Source organism: Neovison vison, chromosome 1 (genome assembly GCF_020171115.1).
Source record: "Neovison vison isolate M4711 chromosome 1, ASM_NN_V1, whole genome shotgun sequence".
Taxonomy (NCBI): Eukaryota; Metazoa; Chordata; class Mammalia; order Carnivora; family Mustelidae; genus Neogale; species Neogale vison.
This window is the reverse complement of record NC_058091.1, coordinates 197,728,059-197,751,750: the sequence shown is the minus strand read 5'-3', so window position 1 is coordinate 197,751,750 and position 23,692 is coordinate 197,728,059. Positions and strand designations below refer to the sequence as shown.

The window sequence follows — 23,692 nt, the reverse complement described above, 5'->3', positions numbered from 1 at the left end:
CCTATTACTTAGGATTCTAGACACTTACCTTTTACCTATTATCTTCTTTCTTCTTTTTGAATTGAATTTCAGATTGTTCCTTAACCATTATTCATCTAAATTAAGCAAAATATGAGACAGGCAAATAAAAAGCATGATAAACAGCCCAAAACTCAGTGAATTTATTAACACATCAGATTCAGGTTTAATTTTCACAATCACAATTTAAAACACAATAAATAATTAGGTACAATTTTTCATCTTTTTTTTTCTACAATGTCCAAATTGGTCTATGTTCCCATAGCCTCAGATAATAAAAGAAACTTCCATAAGCAATCAGAAAAAGTTCCAAAAAACATTCCAGAAACTCAAAATACATAAACTTCAATATAAAAAAAAATGAGCCAAAAAAGGGTATCAACTATTTCTATGCTACTTTGTTAAGAATCAAGGACAATCAACAGTACTTATTTATTCCCTATTTGCAGCCTAACTACACTAAAGCGAACCTGTTTTAAACCATAAAAAGAATTATAAATATGTAAAACGATGACCACATCAGGTAACTAGATTAATGTATAATCTATTGAAAAGAGAGAAAACTTTCTTTAAATGTCAAAAACCCAGCTAAATAACCATCTGAAATATTAACACAAATTCTACATAATATTATCCTAAGTATCTTTTGATGGGATCTCTGGAATAAATTGTCAAACAAAATTAATCTAGAATGCTTCATGGAAAGAATGGAAGCAGTTTCAAAAAACTGAATTAAAAAAATAGCAATGCCCGGGACGCCTGGGTGGCGCAGTTGGTTGGACGACTGCCTTCGGCTCAGGGCGTGATCCTGGAGTCCCGGGATCGAGTCCCACATCAGGCTCCCAGCTCCATGGGGAGTCTGCTTCGTTCTCTGACCTTCTCCTCGCTCATGCTCTCTCTCACTGTCTCTCTCTCTCTCAAATAAATAAATAAAATCTTTAAAAAAAAAAAAAATAGCAATGCCGGGCCACCTGGGTTAAGGTGGGTTAAGCCTCTGCCTTGCGCTCAGGTCATGATCTCAGGGTCCTGGGATTAAGCCCCACATCAGGCTCTCTGCTCAGCATGGAGCCTGCTTCCCCTCTCTCTCTGCCTACTTGTGATCTCTCTCTCTCTGTGTCAAATAAATAAATAAAATCTTTAAAAAAATATTTTAAAAAATAGCAATGCCACTTAAACTAGGAAATGAACAAAATTTACATGAAGCAGGTGGAGATGGACAAAAAAGAGAAAGTGAGCTTACTGAACTAAAACATGCACTGGCAGTATACTTAAATAGAATGGTTAGTTCCAGAGAAAAGGGTCCAACTGTTAAGGAAAAAAGTACCTTTCTACCATCTTTCCATACTGCCATAATGGTGCATGCGAATGTACTGGCAGGTGTTCTCAAGTTCATTAATAATGCAGAAAAGTGAAGCAATCACCAGATTCTTACTAGGCCATGCTCCAAAGTCATCAGCCAGTTTCCACACCAAAATGCTGAAGCATGGTGACACTGGCAAATTTGAAATCACTGATGGTCACAGACCTGGAAAAATTGCTGTGAGCCCAGGGGCAGGTTCAGTAAGTATAGAGTGATCGGCCCCAGATTTGATATACAACTCAATGATGTAGAAGAATGGCAAAATAATCTGCTCCCATCCTGCCAGACGGGTTTCATTGTGCTGACCACCTCAGCTGGCATGATGGACCATGAAGAAGCAAGATGAAAATACACAGGAGGGAAAATCCTGGGATTTTTTTCCTAGGGGTGTAATACTTACGTGCAAATAAAATGCCTCAGTGGAAAAAAACAGTACTGTGATCCAAATAATGGTTAAAAAAGTACAATAAAAGTTAAAACAAGGTTACCCTTGTTTGGAGGGAAGGTAAAATGAAAGTGAAAAAACTGACTCTATTCATTACACTAATTTTTTTAAGCCCCAAACCACCCTGATGGTAATTAGTCACTTCAACTCTGTTCTTAAAATTAACACCCCAGGCTTTGTCAGCCCCTTAGCTCTGCCATACCCACCCACCAAGTCAAATCTTGAACATGTTCAGAACGTGCTTAGGAATCAGATACATCTAGGTTCAAGTACAATCAGAATTTGGACACCTTACTTCACTACTCCAAGCCTAAAGTGAAGATTATATCACTTACTTGAAATCCACATAAATGGAGTGCCTGAACGTAAGACACAGTTGACCCTCACACAACATGGGCTTGAGGTCCACTTATACATGGATTTTTTTCAATAAATGTATTTTCTGGACTATAAATGTACTGTAAGTGTATTTTCTTTTCCTTAGGATTTTCTTAATAACCTTTTCTTTTCTCTAGCTTACTTTATTCTAAGAATACTGTATATAATACATATAAAATAGAAAATAATGTATTAACTCTCTATTATCTGTAAGCTTCTGGTCAACAGAGGGCTATTAGTAGTTAACTTTTTAAGGAGTAAGAGTTACATGTGGATTGTTGGCTGCATGGGGGGGTCAGCACCCCTAACATCCACATTGTTCAAGGGTCAACTGTGTATTAGTTCCATTCTCCTTATCTACTGCCACCCTCTCAATAACCTCACTACTTTTTTTTTCTATTTCTAATCCACATGGTTACTACAAACTTTCTTTACACATTTACAATCCCCAATCTCGTCTTCCTTAATCTCTCAAGTAACCTTCTTGCTAGTGTTCTTCAAAAGATGGCTATCATCACACACAAGTACCTCTTTCAATTACGTGAAAAACATTCCAAATCAAATCCTGTAAAAGAGACCGCTCCAGCCTCTGAACCAATGGAACATTAGTTGAGTTATTCAATTTAAACTTAATCGATATTTTTTACCATGTTATATCGATATGCCCTGTCTCTCAAGTCAATAAAACCCTAAACTAATGTATCGTATCTTTGGAGTTCCTTACATGTTCAACACTAGCGTAGTATGTACTGAATAAATGGCTGACTGTCCAGCTTCCAAAGCCTACTCTAAACATTCAGCTTCCCCACTGCCAAAAGGCAGTAATTCTCAATTTGCTAAAGTGAGAAAGGAAGACTCTCTTTTTGAATATCAGCTCACACTACTTTTTTTCACTATCCCCCACTACTTTCCAGTTTACATTTTTGCCTCTCTTATTCAGCCTGTTCACACTACTTCTATCTACTCAAATGGTACATATAACTGAAAGCCAAATTCAAGCGTCAAGCATAATGCCTTCTCAGATGAATCTACCTAGTCTGAACTTCTAACACTTTCAATTTAAACCAACATTTCCAAAAAGCATTCCAAGAAACAATAACATGCTTAAAGGTATTAACACACCATCTAGTAATTTTATGAATATTTCACATTATATATCTCACTCTCTTCTAAAGTCATTCTAAATGTATATGAGCACTCTAAAAGCTCTGAGGAGTCCTAAAGATCCAAAGATAGTTTAACCTAGCATTTCTAAAACTTATGTTACTATGGAATATTTATGTTAATGAATGGCAATTAACATTTTGAAGCCACATCAGTATTTTCCAAAGTATAATTTGGGATGTTCTGATTTTCTTTTTGGATGTTTGGCATTTAACTATATTTTTACTGTCTTTTATACTGTTATTAAATTTACAGGGGTGTGAGTGTGTTTGTTTCCCACAACTACACTGGAAGTTCCTTAGGAGCAAAGACTACTTCTATTTTTCTCTTTTATTTCCTGCAGTGTCTAGTTCATTGCAGATAATCAACAAATATTCACAGAATCACAGCTGGTAAAGACAACACTGAATTTCTTCCACATAGTAACTAACTTCACATTTAGCCTCCCTCTCCGAAAGCAGAATATAGTGCTGTGGATATACTGGACATTAAAAGAATTACAAAGAATCAAAATCTATCCTATGACCTTTTAGTTGAAGATCTTTCTAAACTGCAGTTAAGTATCTCACAAAAGCAAGCAATCTCTAACATACAAATCTTTGACTGATGATTTAAATGTACATGTAATAAAGTGCCTATCCTCAATGCAACACATACGTAGGCATGAACAAACATAAAGATACACACAAACACACCTCAAAAGTACCTTTTCAGATAATGATTAGCAAAAATGTTTTATGTCCAGAAAAGAGTGACAAAAATAATGAAGTAACCTGCAATTATATAATTAACAAAGAAAATTGGGAAAGCCTTGGGAGGGGGAAAAAAACTGGAGGAGGAGGTGAAAAGGGTTGTTGAAAAGGGGAGATTACTCGCATAAAAATAAAGAGAAAGGGAACAATGAATGATTAAAAGTAGAGGGAGACAGACCTCAGTTCAAAATAAAAACTTTTAATAATCAGGCATGGCAGATGTGGAATGGGCTACTCAAAGGAAGTACATCCCATCACTAGAGATTAAAAAGCACAGACTGGACCATTCACTTGGGAGGAATGTTGTAGGACAAACTGAATGTCAGATGGGTAGTAGGACAGGAAGCCCCTTAGATTCTTCCAGTGCTGTCTCTGGGGTCTTAAAATACCCATCTTCCTCCAAATCACTGCAGCACCTGCTTGCACTGACATGCCAAAAAGAAAGAGAGGGGGGAAAAGATGTGTTCCTGTCATTCTGACTAGGAACTGAGAATACAAGCCCTGTGAAAACAAAGCCAAAGAGAGTAAACATAGTTCACAGAAATAGTAGCAACACCACAGATAAAGTTGGACATATATCTTCACAAATCTACAAGTCAGCTAACAATGTTTCTATGGTGAAATGATTTCCACACTCCAAATTAGCTCAAATTTTTGAATCATAATCTGATCATGACGTAGCTTACCTACATTATCTCCCATGCTAAGGCTGCAGTGCAGGTATGTTAGCTTTGTTTCCCTAGAGTTTAAGTTCCTTGTGATCAGGAACTATTGTTCATATATTTGAATCCTCACAAAGACCTTTAACATGTTTCTTGATTAAGAATTTGTCTACACTGAGAGTTTAAGCTCATCAGAATGTCATAAAATATTATTATCAACTAGTGACAGAGAACTGTAGTGAGTTTAGGGCACAGACTACTAAAGTTAAAGTCCTGCTCAGGCTGGATCCCTGTGTAGTCTTGGGTAAATTATTTAGCCTGCCCAAGTCTTGGTTTTCCTACCTGCAAAATGGTCAAAGTAAGGATTACAGAAAGTATTAGAATTGAGTCGATTTTATGTTAGGTTACAGCAACTCTTTTTCCTGTCAAAATATTCACACGATTAACATGATGAACAAATTTTATATCTGAAACTATGATAATGAAATGAGAACTTGGCTTTGGGACAGAGTAGCTCAACAGTCAAGTGGGAGCAGTGATTTTTTCTGCAGCAAAACAATGATATTCTGAACCCGTCAATTAACCGAACTCATCACACAGCTCAGTACGTCTTCCCTTAGGAGCCTGTTCGGTTTCTCTCCTTTGCACTCCGCGGACAAGATGCACCTAAGCTCTTCCTAGACAGGAAACTGACTAGGCCCCGTTCCTCACTCCACCGGAGCACGATAAACCCTTCCTGCACTGGCAGTAAGATGAGGCAGAAATTTCTTCGGGGAAATGTATTCGAGGAGCCCCCCGAATCCACACTGCACCTGAGACGGTCCAGCCAGAGGCCCCACAAAGAACCGCCCCACCTAACTTAAGTGACAGACGCGCTGCCACCTCATCATTGCCCAGTTCACGGTCCTAATACTCCGTCATGCTTCCGCGACACAAAATGACCAGTCCTGGCCCCTGACCCTCTCTCTCTGTAGGTACCATTTCAACCGCGTATTGGCTCCAACTTCTGCAAAAGCTACAGCGACCCTAACCTACCTGGGATAGATGCTTTTCCTCCAAACGCCAAGGCTTGAGGCCGAGCGCATGCGCATTCACCAGACATCGTTCACGTGACTGCAAGTGACTGAGTTTTTAGTTCGCTCGGTATTTGCTTAAAAGGTCTTAACGTGAGTTAAGGCCGAAAATTCCTCCCTTTGCGCATGTGCATACGCCTAGCCTGCTGGGAATTGTAGTTCTGTGGGAAAAGCGCTAGGAGAGTGCGATCCCCGCCCTCTTTCCAGAGGCTTTCCTAGAAGCAGGCGGCGGGCCGAGCGCGGAAAGTTTCTGAACCGCTCCTTGCGATGCTGCTCCTGTGGGTGTCGGTGGTCGCAGCCTCCGCGCTGGCAGCACCAAACCCCCGGGCAGGTGGACAGAAACGAGGAGCTGCTCGGGTTTGGTCCGCTGCACCCAACGTGGTGCTAATCGTGAGCGACTCCTTCGTAAGTACCGAGAAGCAAGAAAGTGGGTGTCCCACTCCAGACTAGCAACCGGCCCCCAGCTTTTCCTGTGCTGCAGGCTTTGAGGAGCAGAATCTGAGACTGCCAAACTTATCCTATCCCGATGCAAAGTAAAAAATGCATTTTATTTTGAGGCCCCGCATACACCCGTAAACTACGTACATATAAAACAATAATCTAGTAAATACAATGTATCTGACAGCACCTTTGCATTTTTTTTTTTTTTTAATGCGGGCCTCAACCCACTAATTTTATCACTACTAATGCACTTTAAATCTGTATCCCGGTTTGAGTCTATTGTGGGGGAAAATAACATTCTGCGTCTTCATAAAAGCATGTTAGTTAGCTTCCCAGGGGTCATTTCCCATTTCGGATTTACAGGAATTCGTGTTTGGGTGACAAACGAAGAAAGTTAACAGTTACTCAGGTATCTGATAATCCTGTGAGTGCTGATTTAAGTGCGTTAGTTGATGTAATTTGATTCACTCCCTCAGGTTCCAAGTGAGTTGTGTGGGTGTGTTATTGTGGTTAAATCACAAACTTGAACAGGCCTTGGAACTTTGCCAAGTCGTCATCTGAAAGAATACTTGTATCAACATTACCGGAAACTTCTAGTGTTATCCGTGATTTAAACACTACTACTTAGACAAATGTTCAGCTATGAGTTACAATACTAGTTTTTTATCACTGGATGTTACTTTGGTCGCATAGATTGTTGGTGTAAAGCATGTCTGCACCAAAAGAGTGCAAATCACTGTGTTCTATTGCCTTTCTCATTGATTAACCTGTGATGATTAAAGTAAGGATATGCCCATTGGACTTGTTGAGAAAATTATTCAAAGTAATCTTTATAAATCATCTAAATTAAGGGAACAAGCAGTATTGGAGATCAACATGAAAAATTTTCTTAGGGAGTGCTCCTGAGATCAAAGGGAGAGGAAGGAAGGAAGGATTCTGCAAAGAGAGAGAAATTGAGTTTTGTCACTATCTCAGTAGAAGCCTCCCAGCTGACTTTATGGGTAATTCTCAAACCAGTTTGATGCTTCATAACTGTTTCCATTTGGGGTGAGGGGGCTAGGGCTTTATACTTAATGTTGGATGGCCATTAGTTGTGCACTGCTCCCAGAAAGAGGCAGGATTTTGGGCAAGGCAACTCTCATTAGTGGAGGTATTCTTTCATCCCTAAAGGTAATTTGGGTGGTGTATCAAAGCATCCTAGGAACTTCCAAAGATGACTGAAATATTTTGGGAGGGGTGGTTTTTTTTTTTTTCAGTATAGTATGAATACATAGGTTTTTATATATTTGTGTTTAAATGCTTTGCAATCGGGGCACCTGGGTGGCTCAGTGGGTTAAGCCACTGCCTTTGGCTCAGGTCATGATCTCAGGGTCCTGGCATCGAGTCCCGCATGGGGCTCTCTGCTCAGCAGGGAGCCTGCTTCCTCCTCTCTCTGCCTGCCTCTCTGCCTACTTGTGATCTCTCTCTCTCTGTCAAATAAATAAATAAATAAAATCTTTTAAAAAATAAATAAATGCTTTGCAGTCATTTTACTTATTGATATTAAAAATGTCCCATTTTGGTTAGTGAAAGACCCTCCAGGTTGTTCCTAAGTTTTTTTGATCCATTCCTAATAATCTTCAGCAGCTTACTTTGATAGACTTCCCTGTCCAACCTGTGTATTTCTTGTCCTATCCTGTGTTTTGACTATAATCTAGGTGTTCCGATTTTTCATTGCTTTTAGACCCTTTCAATGGACAGATCTAGAAAGTACATATATTAGAAAGAAAAAGAAAACCTGAGATCATGTTGATAGTTTCAACTCAAATTTAAGATTACGAGGTTATTAATACTTTGATTTTTGCTCTTGTATCTCTTTTACACCAAATATTTTGGTTGCTAACTATAGTAACATGATTGGTTTCTTTATCCATAGATATAGATAAGTATATATATGGATATATATGTTAAATATATATATTATGTATAAATATATTTATATATACTATATTTTATACATATATGGATAAATATATATAGTATATAAACATATATGTATCAACTTAGGGCCCCAATCACTCTTGCCCTAGCTCACTAGTAGGGGAAAGGTTCAATGCCAGATAAGACAAATCAAAAGACTAGACAAACTTCTGCAAAGCAAGCAAAAAGAAAGAAATAATAAGGGTTAGAGCAGAAATTGATACCAATGCCTAAATAAATTTTCTTATTTTATATAGCCTCTCAACACAGCTGACATTTCCTGTCACCTTTCTTGACATACCATTTTCTCTCAGCATCATGGGGCTCTATCTCCTCTATCATCTTCCTCCCTTGCTGGCTATTCTCAGCTTCCCATCACACCTTCTCCTCTTATTTGGGACTCCTCGAATTCATTTCTTTCCTCCCTTTTTACTCTCTGCCTGAAACGTTTCTTTCACTATCACAGTTTTAAAGACCATGAATATGCTTAAGACGCCCATGTTGATTTCACCAGGGTAGACTTTCCAAGCTCCAGATTCCTGTCTGTGATCAATAGCCTACTTTATATATCCATTTGGAAATCTCAGACATATCGAGGATTTATATATATCCCAGATTTGGAATAACTCATTTTTAAGACTGTATTTTTATTTATAATTATATTGAAAATATAGAATAGATATAACTCCAGACCTAAAATATTCTTTTGTTCTGTCTTTGCTCTTTACTGAGAACAGTTCTTCAGTTCCAAAATGCATATCTCCAGCCCAAACTCCTCTTCTAATATTCAGGATCATTTATCCGGCAGCCACTGACATCTTCACTTATGTCCAGCCTAAAGAGCTGCTGGATCTTTCTTACCCTTTACGTCTCACACTTCCCAGAGAAGCTTTCCCTGTTCACTCTATGTAAAGTACATCACGCTTATTTTCTGCATTTAGGGGTTTTTTTCAAAGCACATATCACAATTTGTAATTATTAATGCTTTATTCTCCCTCTAAGCTCCAAGGATCCAGGGACTCTGTTTTTCTCACCACTGAATTTCAAGATCTTTCACAGTACCTGATACATAGTAAATGCTTAATAAATATTTGTTCCATCAGCCCATCATGCCCCAGAAGAACTTTCCAGAAAGTCATTTAGTTTATTTATTATATTCAAACAAATCCACGTGCAACATTAAATTCTTAATATTATAAGCTAGTTATAGGTAACACTCTTTAAACTTGTTTTATCTTTTGAAGATCCTTGGGATCATCTTGGAGTCTTTTCTACTTACAAATCTTATGGTTAAAATGAAAGGAAATAATTTTTTTCTTTTCTAATGCAATCAGTGTTAATTAAATTTCTTTATTCCAGGATGGAAGGCTAACATTTTATCCAGGAAGTCAGGTAGTAAAACTTCCTTTTATCAACTTCATGAAAGCCCATGGCACTTCCTTTCTGAATGCCTACACAAATTCTCCAATCTGTTGCCCATCACGCGCAGGTAAGAACATGCTTAATATTAATGGAAGTGGCCACACACATAAACATGTTCTCACAGTTTAAAAGATTATACCCAAAGTACAACAGTAAGTTATGTTTGTCATCTAATAAAAACATTTTAATACAAGTGATGCATATTTTAAGCCACATATTGGGGTTATTAGAATTTCTACTTTTTTTTTCAAGAGCAGGAATTTTTATCATCCAAAGTGGTGTTTAGTTCATGTGTTATTGTTTCATTTTCTTATGACTGTGACTAAGAGTCTTTTGCCTATCTGAGAAAATGAGGAATTAGCCATATTTCCTGGAAGAGTTGTATCTTCAAGAAAATTTTCAGTAAGAGTAGAGGGGATTGGGAGGGAACTTGAAAGCATACCACAAAGTAGTTAGCATTTTCATACATCAGGTTACTCTGACTTTTTCCATATTATTTCAGATTATAGACTTTCTCTGTTTCTCTTCAGTCTGACTTCTAGCCCAGATCTGTTTGTTCATTTTTATTAGTGTAATTTAACAAATAGGCACAGTTTTAATGCCAACATGTCAGCAGTATTAATCCATCAGTAATGGAGAAGTGGGGGAAAATGTCATTTTTAAAAATAAACTGTCTGTTCTCTGACAGAATTATTTTCCTTCCTGCCTTTCTAAAGTTTGTTTGCTTTGGAATACATAAAAAACACATCTGTCAGGACATACATGACGTGATCTTCCCTGTGATTTGAGTCCCAAGTCCCTTAACCACCATCACAATCACCTATGTAACCGTCAGTGACTAAAGGAAACTGACTACTCTAAATGAAATTTTAGGGAATAAGGTCCAGGGATATTAAAATACTTTTGTTCTTTTTTTATTCCCTATTAAGCAAGTGAAATAAGCAGAGCACTAGGGTGAGGTGTTGTTCTGGATTCTAATCCTCAGTGGGCCAACCAAGTCCCTCAGTTTCCTTATCTATAGGGTTGGATATCTACCTATCCTTAGATATTTGCGTATCTATCTATTCCTATCTATCTCGCAGGGTTGTTCCCAGCATCCAATGAAATAATGAATAAAAAGGTGATGAATGAACTCTAAAGGTTTCAAATATGTTAGATGATGCTTTTCCTTGAACTGTATTTTGAAGAGATCGAAAAAAGCAAAGGAATAATAATAACACAAACTAATGCTTGTTGCATTCTTACCCTGTGCCTGGCAATATTCTAAGTGCCTTACATGTCTTAATTTATATAATAATAACATGTCCATGAAGTAGATATTGTTACTGTCCCCATTTTGCATATGAAAACAAAAGTGCTAAAAGGTTAAGTAACTTATCAAAGGCCATTCAGTAAGTGGCATTATTGGGGTTCAAACCCAGGTAATCCCTCAACCCACTCCTCAAAAAGAAAACATTTTGTTAGATGATAAAAGAAATCTTATCAACCCTACCCAAAAATGGAAAGGAAAAAGGATTTTTTCCCCAGTTTTATCAAGATAATTGAAATATAACATTGTATTAATTTAGGTGTATAATATAATATTATTGTATATGTATATGTTATGAAATAATTTTAAGTGTAATTAATATCCATCACCTCCCATAGTTAAAAACATTTGTCTTGTGATACGATCTTTTAAGATCTATTCTCTTAGCAACTTTTACATATATAATCCGGTATTGTTCACTGTAGCCACTGTGCTATACATTATATCCCCAGAACTTACTTAGCACTGGAAATTTGTACATTTTTACCATATTCACCCATTTTCCCCACCTCCCAACCCCCACTTCTGACAGTCATACTTATGTCTCTATGAGTTCTGTTTTTTTATGTTCCACAAAAAAGTAAAATCATATGCTGCTTTTCTCTGACTTCTTTCTCTTAACACAATGCCCCCAAGGTCCATCCATTTTGTCAAATAAGACAGGGTTTCCTTTTTCTGTGTGTGTGTATGTGTGTGTATCATATATATATATATATATATGTGAGATATATATATTTACAAATATAAAATCACATTTATTTATCCAACTATCATTGGACAGTTAGGCTGCTTCCATGTCTTGGCTATTGTAAATAATGCTGCAGTGAACATGGGGATGCAGATATCTCTGAGATAATGATTTGTCTCCTTTGGATGTGGAGCTAGAAGTGGGATTGCTGGACTGGATGACAGTTCCAGTTCTGATTTTTTGAGAAACCTCCATACTGGTTTCCGCAGTGGCCTCATCAATGTACATTTGTAACAGCATTGTGCAAGGGTTATCTTTTCTCCATATCTTCACCATGGCTGACCATCTCTTGTCTTTTGACAATCATTCTAACATGTGTGAGGTAATATCTCACTAGGCTTTGATTTGCATTTCCCTGATAATTAGTGATACTGAGCATCTTTTCATGTAGATGTTGGACCATTTCTGTGTCTTCGGAAAAATACTTATTCAGTTCCTCTGCTCATTTTCTAATCAGATTTTTTTGTAGAATTCTTTGTATATTTTGGATATTAATTATCAGATAGATGTTTTCCGAATATTTTCTCCCATTCCATAGATTGCCTTTGCATTTTGTTGATAGTTTCCTTTGCTCTGCAGGAGCTTTCAAGTTTGACATAGGTCTACTTATTGATTTTACTTGTTTTGCCTTTGCTTTTAGGGTCAAATATAAAAAAATTATTGTCAAGTCTGATATCAAGGAGCTTATCCCCTGTTTTCTTCTAGTAGTTTCATGGTTTCAGGTCTCATGTTCAGTGTTTAATATATTTTGAGTTGATTTTCATGTTTGGTATAAGATAAGGGTCCAGTTTTCCCAACATCAGTTTTTGAAGAGCCTGTCCTTTCCCCATTATATATTCTTGGCTCCTTTGTTTTACATTAATTGACCATATGTGCATGGATTCATTTCTGGGCTCTCTTTTGTTTCATCGAAATGTGTGCCTGCTTTCATGCCAAATACCATGCTATTTTGGTGGTTATAGTTTTGTAATATAGTTTGAAATCATGGAGTAGGATATCTTCTTTCCCAAGAATGCTTTGGCTATTTGGGGTCTTATATGGTTCGATACAAATTTTAGGATTGTTTGTTCTGTTTCAGAGAAGAATGCCATTGGAATCTTGATAAGGATTGCATTGAATCTGTAGGCTGCTTTAAGTGGTATGGACATTTTAACAACTTCAATTCTTCTTATCCATGAGCACAGAGTATCTTTCCATTTATTTGTGTCTTCTTCAGTTTCTCTCCAGTGTCTTACAATATAGGGATCTTTCCCCTCCTTGGTTAAATTTTTTTCTAGGTAATTTATTCCTTTTTGATGAAATCATAAATGGAATTCTATTATTAATTTCTCAGATAGTTTATTCTTAGTATACAGAAATGCAACTGCTTTTTGTATATTGATTTTATATCCTACAACTTTACTAAATATGTTGATTAGTTCCAACAGTTTCTTGGTGGAATCTTTAGGGTTTTCTTTGTATCTCATCTGAAAATAGACACAGTTTTACTTCTTTCTAACTTGGATGCCTTTTATTTCTTCTTCTTCCCTTACTGCTCTTTATATAGGATGTCTACTACTGTGTTGAGTAAGAAGAGTGGACATTCTGGTCTTGTTCCTGATCTTAGAGGAAGAGCTTTCAGCTTTTCACCCCTGAATATAATGTCATCTGTGGCTTGTCGTATATGACTTTTATTATGTTGAGTTACCTTCCTTTTATACCCAGTTTGTTGAGAGTTTTCATAATGAACGGATATTCAATTTTGTCAAATGCTTTCTTTCCATCTATTGAGATGAGATAGTTTTTAATCCCTCATTTGTTAATGTGGTATATCATGTTGATTGATTTGCAGGTGTTGAATCTTTGCATCCCTGGAATAAGTCCCAATTGATCGTGATGTATGACCCTTTTATATTGTTTAAATCAGTTTGCTAATATTTGTTGACAATTTTACACTATGTTCATCAAGGATATTGGTCTGTCATTTTCTTCTTTTGGGTGTCTTCTTCTGGTTTTGGTGTCAGGGTAATGTTGGCTTTCTAAAATGAGTTTGGAAGTGTTTCCTCCTCTTCTTTTTTTTAGAAGACTTTGGAGAGAGGGATTGGTATTAATTATTCTTTTTTTGGTATTAATTATTCTATAAATATTTGGTAGAATTTACCAAGAAAGCTTTCTGGTGCTATACTTATTCTTTCTTGGGAGGTATTTGATTACTGATTCAGTCTCCTTACTCCTTATTGGTTTGTTGGATTTTCTATGTCTTCATGATTCAGTCTTGGTAGGTTGTATAGTTCTAGGAACATAGCCATTACTAGGTCTTCTAATTTGTTGGCATATAATTATTCATAGTAGTCTTATAAGTCTTTGTATTTCTATGTTATCAGTTGTAACTTCTCTTTCATTTCTGATTTTTGAATCATTTCTTTTCTTGGCAAGTCTAGCTAAATGTCTTTTTCTTAAAAAAAAACAGGTCTTAATTTTATTGATTTTTACTATGCCCTTTCTTAGTCTCTATTTATCTTCATTCTAATCTTTGTTATTTCCTTTCTTCTATTAAGTTTGGGCTTAGTTTGTTCATTTTCTAGTTCTTAAAGATGAAAAGTTAGGTTGCTTATTTGAGCTCTTTTTTCTTAAGGCAGGCATTTAACTCTATGAACTTAGCCTTTAAAATTGCTTTTTCTGCATGCTATTAGTTTTAGTATGTTAAACTTCCATTTTCATTTGTCTCAAGATATTTTCTTATTTCTCTTTTGACTTCTGCTTTGACCCATTGGTGTTCAGTGCCGTTTTGTTTAATCTCCACACAGTTTTGAATTTTCCAGTTTTCTCAAAATGATCTCAAAATGACTTCTAGTTTTGTGCCTTTGTAGTCAGAAAAAAATGCCTAATATTTCAACTTCTTAAATTAATTATGACTTATTTTGTGGCCTAACATATAATCTGTCCTAGTAAATGTTCTGTGTGCACTTAAGAAGAGTATGTTTTCTGTTGCTTTTAGATGGAATGCTCTGTAAATGTCTCTTAAGTCCATCTGGTCCAGGATGTAGTTTTTAAGTCCATTGTTACTTTAATTGATTTTCTGTCTGGATGATCTATCCATTGTTGAAACTGGGGTATTGAAGTCTCCTACTATTACAGTATTGCTGCCTATTTCCCCCTTTGGGTCTGTTAATACATGAAGAAAGATATATTGGATACAATCATACAAGGTGTAGTACACTTTTTTGTTGGTGTAGTAAATTTTTTGTGGAAAGCCGGTACAAAGACAACATCCTTAAGGATGTTGGAAAAGGATCTGTGCTTCACTTGACTGGCCTGGAAAATAAATAAATACTTAGTAATTATTTTATGAAATATTTTTATGAAAAAATATTTTTATGAAAGCAGACTCCAGAGTCTGACAGGCTTTATACATAATTCCAGCTATATTTACCTTAAACAACTTAACCTGTAAGCCTTGAGGACTCACCTGTAAAATGGAAATAGTAAGTCCTTGCCAAGTTTTCCCCTTGATAACATGAGGTAACAGAAATGTTAGGTAAAGCTCCTAATGCAGGTTTTGTCTTACTCCAGAGCATGAGCTCCAAACTAGGAGATTCTTTCTCTTGCTGTAATTGTCTTCATAGTTAAAGCAAATCGATACGCTTTACGCTAATCCCAGTTTCTCCCCCACCCCTAGCAATATGGAGTGGCCTCTTCACTCACTTAACAGAATCCTGGAATAACTTTAAGGGCCTAGATCCAAATTATACAACATGGATGGATATCATGGAGAAGCATGGCTACCGAACACAAAAATTTGGAAAACTGGACTACACTTCGGGACATCACTCCATTAGGTAAAAAAAGTAGAACAAAATAATGCTAACATGCTACCCTCTGCTTCAGCACATACATGTACTCTTTTTTGACTTTTGTCACTTCTCCGCAAAGGTGAAAGTAAAGCTCTTAATCCCTCAATTGTGTTAATTTGGCTAAAATTTCACATTTCTTTAATCTTCTTAAAAGATTAAAATTGCTAATATGCTGGTAATTTTTGTTTTTCTTAAACATTAAAGGTCTATAAAATTATTTACTTCAAAATTTATTTTGAGTTTTGTTATGCAATGTCTACTAAATACTGAACACAGTTTATAATCTTTTTTAAAGACCATAATCTAGATGCTTGCTTTTGTCAGTTTCCTCCTTTCAGTCATTATAACATATTTTTTTTTCATTTTACTAAGTCCTCAAACCAGGCAGCCAAGTATAGTGGTTATGAGCAGAGATCTAGAATCAGAATTCCTACTTGAGAATCTTAGTTTTTCTATTTACTCCTGACCTCTAATTTCTTTGCTGTGAGGATTAAATGGAATGAGATCTGCAGGGAAAAAAGCTAACACACAGCATGTCTGGGACAGCTGTCCTTAGGCCTACTTTCAAGATTGGCCCTCGGGCTTTATCTCATGACTTGGATATCAGGAATATTTTCCATCTATTCCCTGATAAAAGTGACTTACTCTCTACCTAGAATGTACAATGTGGTTTATGCTGAAACCTTATGCTTTCCTTCTGAGAGTCTGGGATTTTGGTATGTGGTAAGCAGAGGGTATCTGCATAATCAGCTGCCACGAACAGCTTGGGTTCTGCTTGCCTAATCAATTCTTACACGTGTATTGTCATGTTTAATGTTGGGTGAATTAAGTGAGCCCTTTATGACTCCACTTAGAAACTTGAAAATGATTTGCTCTGGACTTACCCTAAATATCATTCCCTTTGCTGATTTTGCTTTGCGTCCTTTCACTATAATCATAGCCATGTGTACAACTAAATGCCGAGTCCCATGAGTTCTCCTAGTGAACTTGGGTATGCTCTTGGAGTCTCCCAACAGTCGTGCCTCTTGGCACAAATACGTATGAAAGCCTTAGAACAGAATGCCTTGCCTAACGGGTGCTAATTGAGGGCTGTGGTAGTGGTAGTAGTGATGATGATGCTAATGATTATGGTAAGAACCAGAAAAATAAGTTCAGTCAAAATAATGGTGGATGTGGTGAGAAGGATAGCATTCCCCAGAACTTCATGTCCACCTGGAACTACAGAGTGTCACCTTATTTGGAAACAGATCCTTCTTACAGATGCAATTAGTTAAGGGTTCAAGATGAAGTCATCCTGAATTTAAAGTGAGTCCTAAACCCAATGACTTTTGGTCTCATTAGAAAAGAAAAGGGCATAGACACACGAAGAAGGCAGGGTGAAGACAGAAGCAGAGATGAGAGTGATCACAGGTACAAACCAAAGAATGTCAGAAGCCAGGAAAATGGAAGAATTCTTCCTGATAGCCTTCCGAGGGAGCATGGCCCAGCCAATAGCTTGACTTCTGATTTCTAGCCTCTCGAACCATCAGAGAATAAATCTCTGTTGTTTTAAGCCTTCCTGTTTGCAGTAATTTATGATTGCAACCCTAGAAAACTAATAGAATGAGTTTCAGGTGAACAGATACTAAAATAATCTAGAGTAATCTGAGTATTAGTCTTGCTCTTCTGGGTAATGTTAAATTTCTTTCCTCTTCTGTCTTCCAAAATCTAAAAGATACCAATCCTGCAAACCCAGAAGGGACCTTTACATCTCTTCCCCATCTCTGCCTTCTAATCCATCCCCAGATGTTGTCACTTCTACTTCTAAAATCTCTAGTTTATTCACTTATCAATCTCCACCAAAGCCTCTGCTTCCCAGGGTACTGAAGTGGCCCTCTAACTTGTCTTCTGTCTGATCCATTTTCTAGGGGCAGACACAGTGATCTTTTTAAAATAGTCATCCGATCAAGTGCCTGACCTGCTTAAAATCTTCCAGTGTTTTTTTTTTTTTTTTTACTCTGTAGGTAGACTAAAATCCCAAACCCACAACATGGTTTTATAAGACCCTACATTTTCTAGTCCCTGCATACCCCCTGTCTCCTTTCACAACACTCTCTCTCCCCCTCAGGATGCATTTGCTCTTTCATTTCTGTCACATGCTTTTCACTAGCTCTGGACCACTTCACAAACTAGTCTCGTGCTAAAAGCTCTTCCCTCACTCTACCTAGTAGCACAGAAGAAGAAAAGGTTGGAAGCAGAAGTAAACATGGTAGAAGGAGCAGAGGCTTTGAGTCCATCAGAACTGTTAAATGTCCAGCTTTCCTTCTTACCATCCTTGATGGTCAGTGACCTTGGGCAAGCTACCTGACCTCTGTAAGTGTCAGCATCCTTATCTGAAAACTGGAATTGATAATACCCACCTCAGGGTGCCTGGCTGGCTCGGTCAGTGGAGCATGCAACCCTTGATCTCAGGGTTGTGAGTTTGAGCCCCATGTTGGGTATAGAGATTACTTAAAATTTTTAAAAATCTTAAAAATATAATACATTATTGGATGATTAGGAGGAGTTTCAAATGAGTTAATATCAGAGATCATGTAAGAAGATTAAATGAAATAATATGAGGTACTTACTAATGCCTAGCACAGAATAAGCATTTAATGAAGGGGAAAAATTATTATTATAAAAATGGCTTAATCAGAATTATAGTTTAGCATTTATATAACCCATTCATTTTCTTTTTTGTGGGGGGAGGGAAGGATAGAGGGAAAGGGAGAGAGAGAGAATCTTAAGCAGACTCCACCCCCCCAGCAGGGAGCCAGTAGGAGCAAGGTCACAACCCTGAGATCATTATCTGAGCAGAAATCAAGAGTTGGACATTTAACCTACTGAGCCACCCAGCGCCCAAAACCCTTTACTTTCCTCAAGTGTGTTGTAAGTCCTAATTATTTATGCAGTTTCACAAATTTCTCTTTAAAATTCTTCTGCTTCTTAGAAAGTAAGTTTAATTCAAAGTAAAATGTAACTATTCTTATTATCCTATCCTATACTATTACCCTGTTTCATGCTATTATCCTATTGTTTTCTCAGTTTCCTCAGCCAATCCAGTAATGAAAAGAATCTAAGATCAAACAGCTTGTACTCCCTGTAAATTATCATTCTGTGTATCCCATGGTTAAAATCTGACCTGAATTTTATTCCTCTGGAATAAGGACCCTGTTTCTCTTTTTCATTGTTTTATTCCCATTGCCAATATTATGCCAGTGCATAATATTAATTACCTGAATTAATTACCTGATTGAATGGCATAGGAAGTTACATTCATCTAGCTATAACTTATTGTTTGATAAACATTGATGTTCTATTTAACCTACAGTTTAAAATCAGTAAAAGGAAAAAAGCCCCTTAAATGTTGACATTTGGGACACCAAAGATGATTTTTGATGTAGTAATTGCTTATAGATAATTTTCCTATATCCTCAGAGCTTAGGAAATTGAAATAAGCCCTCAATACTGTTTGTATTAATGCTGTATGTACCCACACAGTCATTTAGCTGACAAATAGGTCATGTTTGTTACTAATAGCATATCTGCAAAAGTTATATGAATTATGGCACATTATCTTTTAGATTTTTCTGTGCAATTTGAAAAATGGGTCTCAAACTTAATAGAGGTACTCAGTATTCTGACAGACTGACTCTCAAAATGAGAAGCTATCTTTATAACTCTTTCTGCTACATTTTTCACTGAGATTGGCTGTTTTCTGAACCTGCTTGGCTTTCCAGCCAGAATTACAAGCTTCTTTACTTTATTACAATAATAATCCACCTGTCTAATTTTTTAAACCTCAAGTGATACTTTCTCCTTGTATCAGTTTAAGAACACAGGTCCAGCTATGTTTCCATTCTTTGTATAATATACTATACTTTACTAGGATCATTAAGGGCTACACACTTGTTTCTTCCAGACAACTGTTAAACAGATAGCGGTGGTAGTACTTATTACCATTCTATTTACCAAATGGAAGTCTTTGGGCAAGTTATGTATCTCTTAACCACCCCCCCCACGTTGTAGGTGTTATAATAGGTTTGATTAGGTTCAAATTTGCTGTATAATATTAGCAGCTGAAAGGAAACATTTGTATTTAATCCACAGGGTGTTCTGGTAATTTTTACTATCAAATAAAACTGTGTTGCCTGTATGTTTACAATATGGAAAACAGTCGTTCTCAACCAGGGCACTTTTGATACAACCCCCTGCCCCTCGAAGATGTCTGACAAGGATCTGGGGAGGGGGGATGCTGCTGACTTCCAGAGGGTGGAGGCCAGGTTGCTGCTAAACAGTCTGCAATGCACAGAACAGCCCCGCCCCCACCATCTGCCTCTACCCTGCAGCAAAGACTTATCAAGCCTAAAACATCAACAGTGCAGAGACTGAGGAAACATGATCTAAAGCTAAATATTCTAAATATTTCTAAATCAACAAAACAAAGAGCATGTTAAGCTGGAAGTGTGTAGAATTAGGAGGTTTTTTATATAGACATTTTAAAAACTAGATTTCTATGATCAGCACAATTTAATAAAGAAATTGAGTATTAAATATTCCTTAAAATACTAAGACTAATACTAAGACTAAAATACTAAGACTTATTTAAGTTACAAAAGTGTAGTCCAGTGTATTTTATTCAGCCAATACTTAATGGAGCCAGCTACTATGTACCAGACACTATATTTAAATGCTGGGAATAGACAAGTGATCAAAACACAAAAAACTCTAAACTCAGGGAACTTACATTCTAATGGCATCAGAAGCCAATATAAATAAGCTGCTGTCTTCTTTTTCCTAGCTAAAAGTTTAAAACCTAAAATCAAATCCGCTGTCATCCTACTTCCACTGAAATTTATCTGTGTTCTCAATTCCTGTTTTTCTGAAGCCAAGTCACACTAGGCAATTTTCACTCCTCTGAAACAAATGAAAAATAAAGGCTATCTTCCAAAATGAGAGAATTGCTTTGGGGAATTCCTGAGCTTGAACCTCTTGGCAAAAAGCAAAGTGAAGCAAACCACGAGCTGTTTACACCACTCTTCCTGTCCCTCTTAGGCCTCCAGACTAGAAAAAAGCACAGGCTTTCTCAGTAGAATCAAAGTGACTAAGAAGGAAGGGACAGAACTCAAAACAGCAACCATAGAGCCCTCTCTCAGTTCCTTTCAATTCTGTCACCTAGTGGTAAGTATGTGTATATCTCATCCATATCCACTTATTTTATTTTTTTTAAAGATTTTTATTTATTTATTTGAGAGAGAGACAGTGAGAGAGAGTATGAGCGAGGAGAAGGTCAGAGGGAGAAGCAGACTCCCCATGGAGCTGGGAGCCCCATGCAGGACTCAATCCCAGAACTCCGGGATCATGACCTGAGCCAAAGGCAGTCAGTAGTCCAACGGAGCCACCCAGGCATCCCCTCCATTTCTTTTATTATCTAAGATCATATATACCTTTAGATTTGTTTTCTACCATAATTCCTAGAAAAGTTTCTTGAGACTTTAGTGGATCACTCTGAGCCTACAATCTCATTATTATCCTTGGATTTTTACCCCATGTAATTATTTGGATTTAATGTATTAGGGTTTAGCTGCGTATAATGAAGTTTATATCTCCTGCTTTGGCCAGTGTTAGCCATTTGTGGAAAATGATTTCAGTCTATTTGAGAAGAGTCTGAAGCTATCTAATAATAGGGAGATTTAACTTTTCAATTTAACATTAGCATTAGCCAGATATGACCTAGCTGAAGAGATTTATGATTTTAAAAAGGAGGTTTAAAAAAAAATAAGTCTAGTTATCTGAACTATGGTATAGGGCAAAATATGTTGCATTCTCTCTATAGGAGGAAGTGATCACATCCAGATGTTTTTTTCCAGGGAATGGCAGTAAAGGCTGTAAAGTGCTGTATTTAATTTATTCTAAAGTGGCACTTCTTTCTTTTTCACAATTTAAGATATCTCTGAAATTGCAACCCCTCTTATTATTGAGATTACAAAATTCTATTATAGTCTAGTTGGCAGTATTTTTCTTAATTTTATAATTAAGAATCAATTTCTTAATTTTTCTTAATTATATATATATAATATATACATTTAAATAGTATATATAGTTTTAATAGCATTTTAGGTTTGATGAGCTTTCATAGAAGTAGAATATTACTGGGCTAAAATGGACAGGAAGGGGAAACTTCTGAACAAAGTCACCCAAGGAGGAAAGTACATTGGATAAACCAGTGTACTTTCTTTTGGATAAAGAACATTGGATAAGCCAGAATTCTTGTAAGGAAGCAATGAAAAGTAAAATTTTCATATGTGAAAAGGACTTAAGTTATACATTCAGGCAGCTGGCAAAAATATCCCTGCATGATTCATCTGGTAAGCTGAATTTGAGAATCTCCACAAAGTTTCTATTCTGTTAAAAAAAAAAAAATAGTTTCATCCTTGAACAGAGTTTTTGCTCTCTGGTCAAGTCCCATAATTATTTTACATGAACTTTTTGAGTTCATGTAATTTTTTTTTTTTTTAAGATTTTATTTATTTATTTGTCAGAGAGAGAGAACACAAGCAGGGGGAGTGGCTGGTGGAGAGAGAAGCAAACTCCCCACTGAACAGGGAGCCCAATGTGGGTCTCGGTCCCACGACCCTGGGATCATGACCTGAGCCACCTGGGCTCAGATGTTTAACCAACTGAGCCCCCTGGGCGTCCCTCATTCGTGTAATTTTATGATTTATCTAATTTGCTATCTGTTCAGAGTTTTCCTGTGTTCTTCTAAGTATTTCCATCCTTCCAGGTGGCTCTTTTATTACCTACATTCTATTGTAGTGAGCCATGAAGAATAGAGCATTTCTTTACTATGCATTTAATATTATTATATAAAATATATTTATAATTAAAACTATGAAATATTTCAAATATAAAGTATTATGTTAACATTTTATTAATTTATTTAAGTATAGTAATAATAAATTATATCATTTAGTGAAAATTATTTAGTGAAAATCCATGATTTTCATCTTATTTACAGATAGCTCTATGAATTTAAAAAAAAAAAAAAGATTAAGGAGCACCGGCCACCTTAATTTCACCAAAAAAAAATGGTTGGAATTAATAAAATTGATCAGTGAGAAAGCATGCACATATTCAGCATTTAAAAAATGTATACTGAAAAGGAATGTTCCCACCTGAATTTGCTAGAGTTTATTCATTCCACTAAAATGGACTATTTTTTGAGAGTCCATACATGTGAGGAAGATAGATGACACCCTTATTAAGTTCTTTAAAAAATGGTGTGTGTATTTCCCACAACATTAAAAGAAGAATATCTAATGGAAAGGAGTATGGATTTCTTTTTTCTTTTATAGAATATGTTAGGCTGATACCAGAATTTGCAACGTCATTATTCAGAACTGTAACGTTTTCATTCAGGAGACTTCTCTGAGATACATGTAGCTGTTTAAATCCCATCAGAAACAATAATTGTGTATGTGTAAGAAAGAAAAACAGATATCCACAAGACTCTTGAAGACTAAGAGTTAATTAAGACTGCAGGTTAAGTGTAACCTCTGAATTCATCTTGAAGGAAAATGGTCATGTGATCATTTGTAATGTACCATATTTTTTCAGAAAGATTACTACTATGTTAATTAATCCCATGCTTTCTGCCAACCCAACAATGCTGCTGCAGAATTTGGCTTATTGGCACAGAAAACCCACACAGCTACGGCATATATGCAGATTGATGCATTAATTAGTTAGTAATGTGTTAGATAGGGGTTTTTTCATTCATACTAGGAGGATATTTTATTATTAAAAAGAATTAATCAAGGGCGCCTGGGTGGCTCAGTGGGTTAAAGCCTCTGCCTTCGGCTCAGGTCATGATCCCAGGGTCCTGGGATCGAGCCCCACATTAGGCTCTCTGCTCCGTGGGGAGCCTGCTCCCCCACCCCTCTCTGCCTGCCTCTCTGCCTACTTGTGATCTCTGTCTGTCAAATAAATAAATAAACTCTTTAAAAAAAAAGAATTAATCAGATTTCTGATTGCTTGATAGTGCATTTGGCCATCAGCTTATTTTCTGGCATTGAACCAAGGTAGCCCACTTATGGGCTACTTAAGT

General features: G+C 36.6%; 2 protein-coding genes across 6 annotated transcripts in view; one reads left to right on the top strand and one right to left on the bottom strand.

Annotated features, from left to right (window-relative positions):
* TTC37 (tetratricopeptide repeat domain 37) overlaps window positions 1–5,875 on the bottom strand; it is a 90,261-nt gene extending 84,386 nt beyond the window's left edge. For 4 of the 5 annotated variants that reach the window (XM_044265366.1, XM_044265384.1, XM_044265346.1 and 1 more), the window contains exons 1-2: window positions 5,815–5,875; window positions 29–95 (exon numbers count right to left, since the gene is read on the bottom strand). The gene's annotated coding sequence lies outside the window, so the exon portion shown is untranslated. The remainder of the gene's footprint in view (window positions 1–28; window positions 96–5,814) is intronic. The other variant, XM_044265356.1, reaches the window with a different exon arrangement.
* A 150-nt stretch (window positions 5,876–6,025) lies between these two features.
* The window catches only part of ARSK (arylsulfatase family member K), a 43,250-nt gene continuing 25,583 nt past the window's right edge, over window positions 6,026–23,692 (top strand). Inside the window, exons 1-3 of the mRNA XM_044265333.1 lie at window positions 6,026–6,257; window positions 9,612–9,741; window positions 15,390–15,549. Of these exons, the coding sequence (XP_044121268.1) occupies window positions 6,120–6,257; window positions 9,612–9,741; window positions 15,390–15,549 (428 nt within the window). The 5' untranslated portion in view covers window positions 6,026–6,119. The remainder of the gene's footprint in view (window positions 6,258–9,611; window positions 9,742–15,389; window positions 15,550–23,692) is intronic.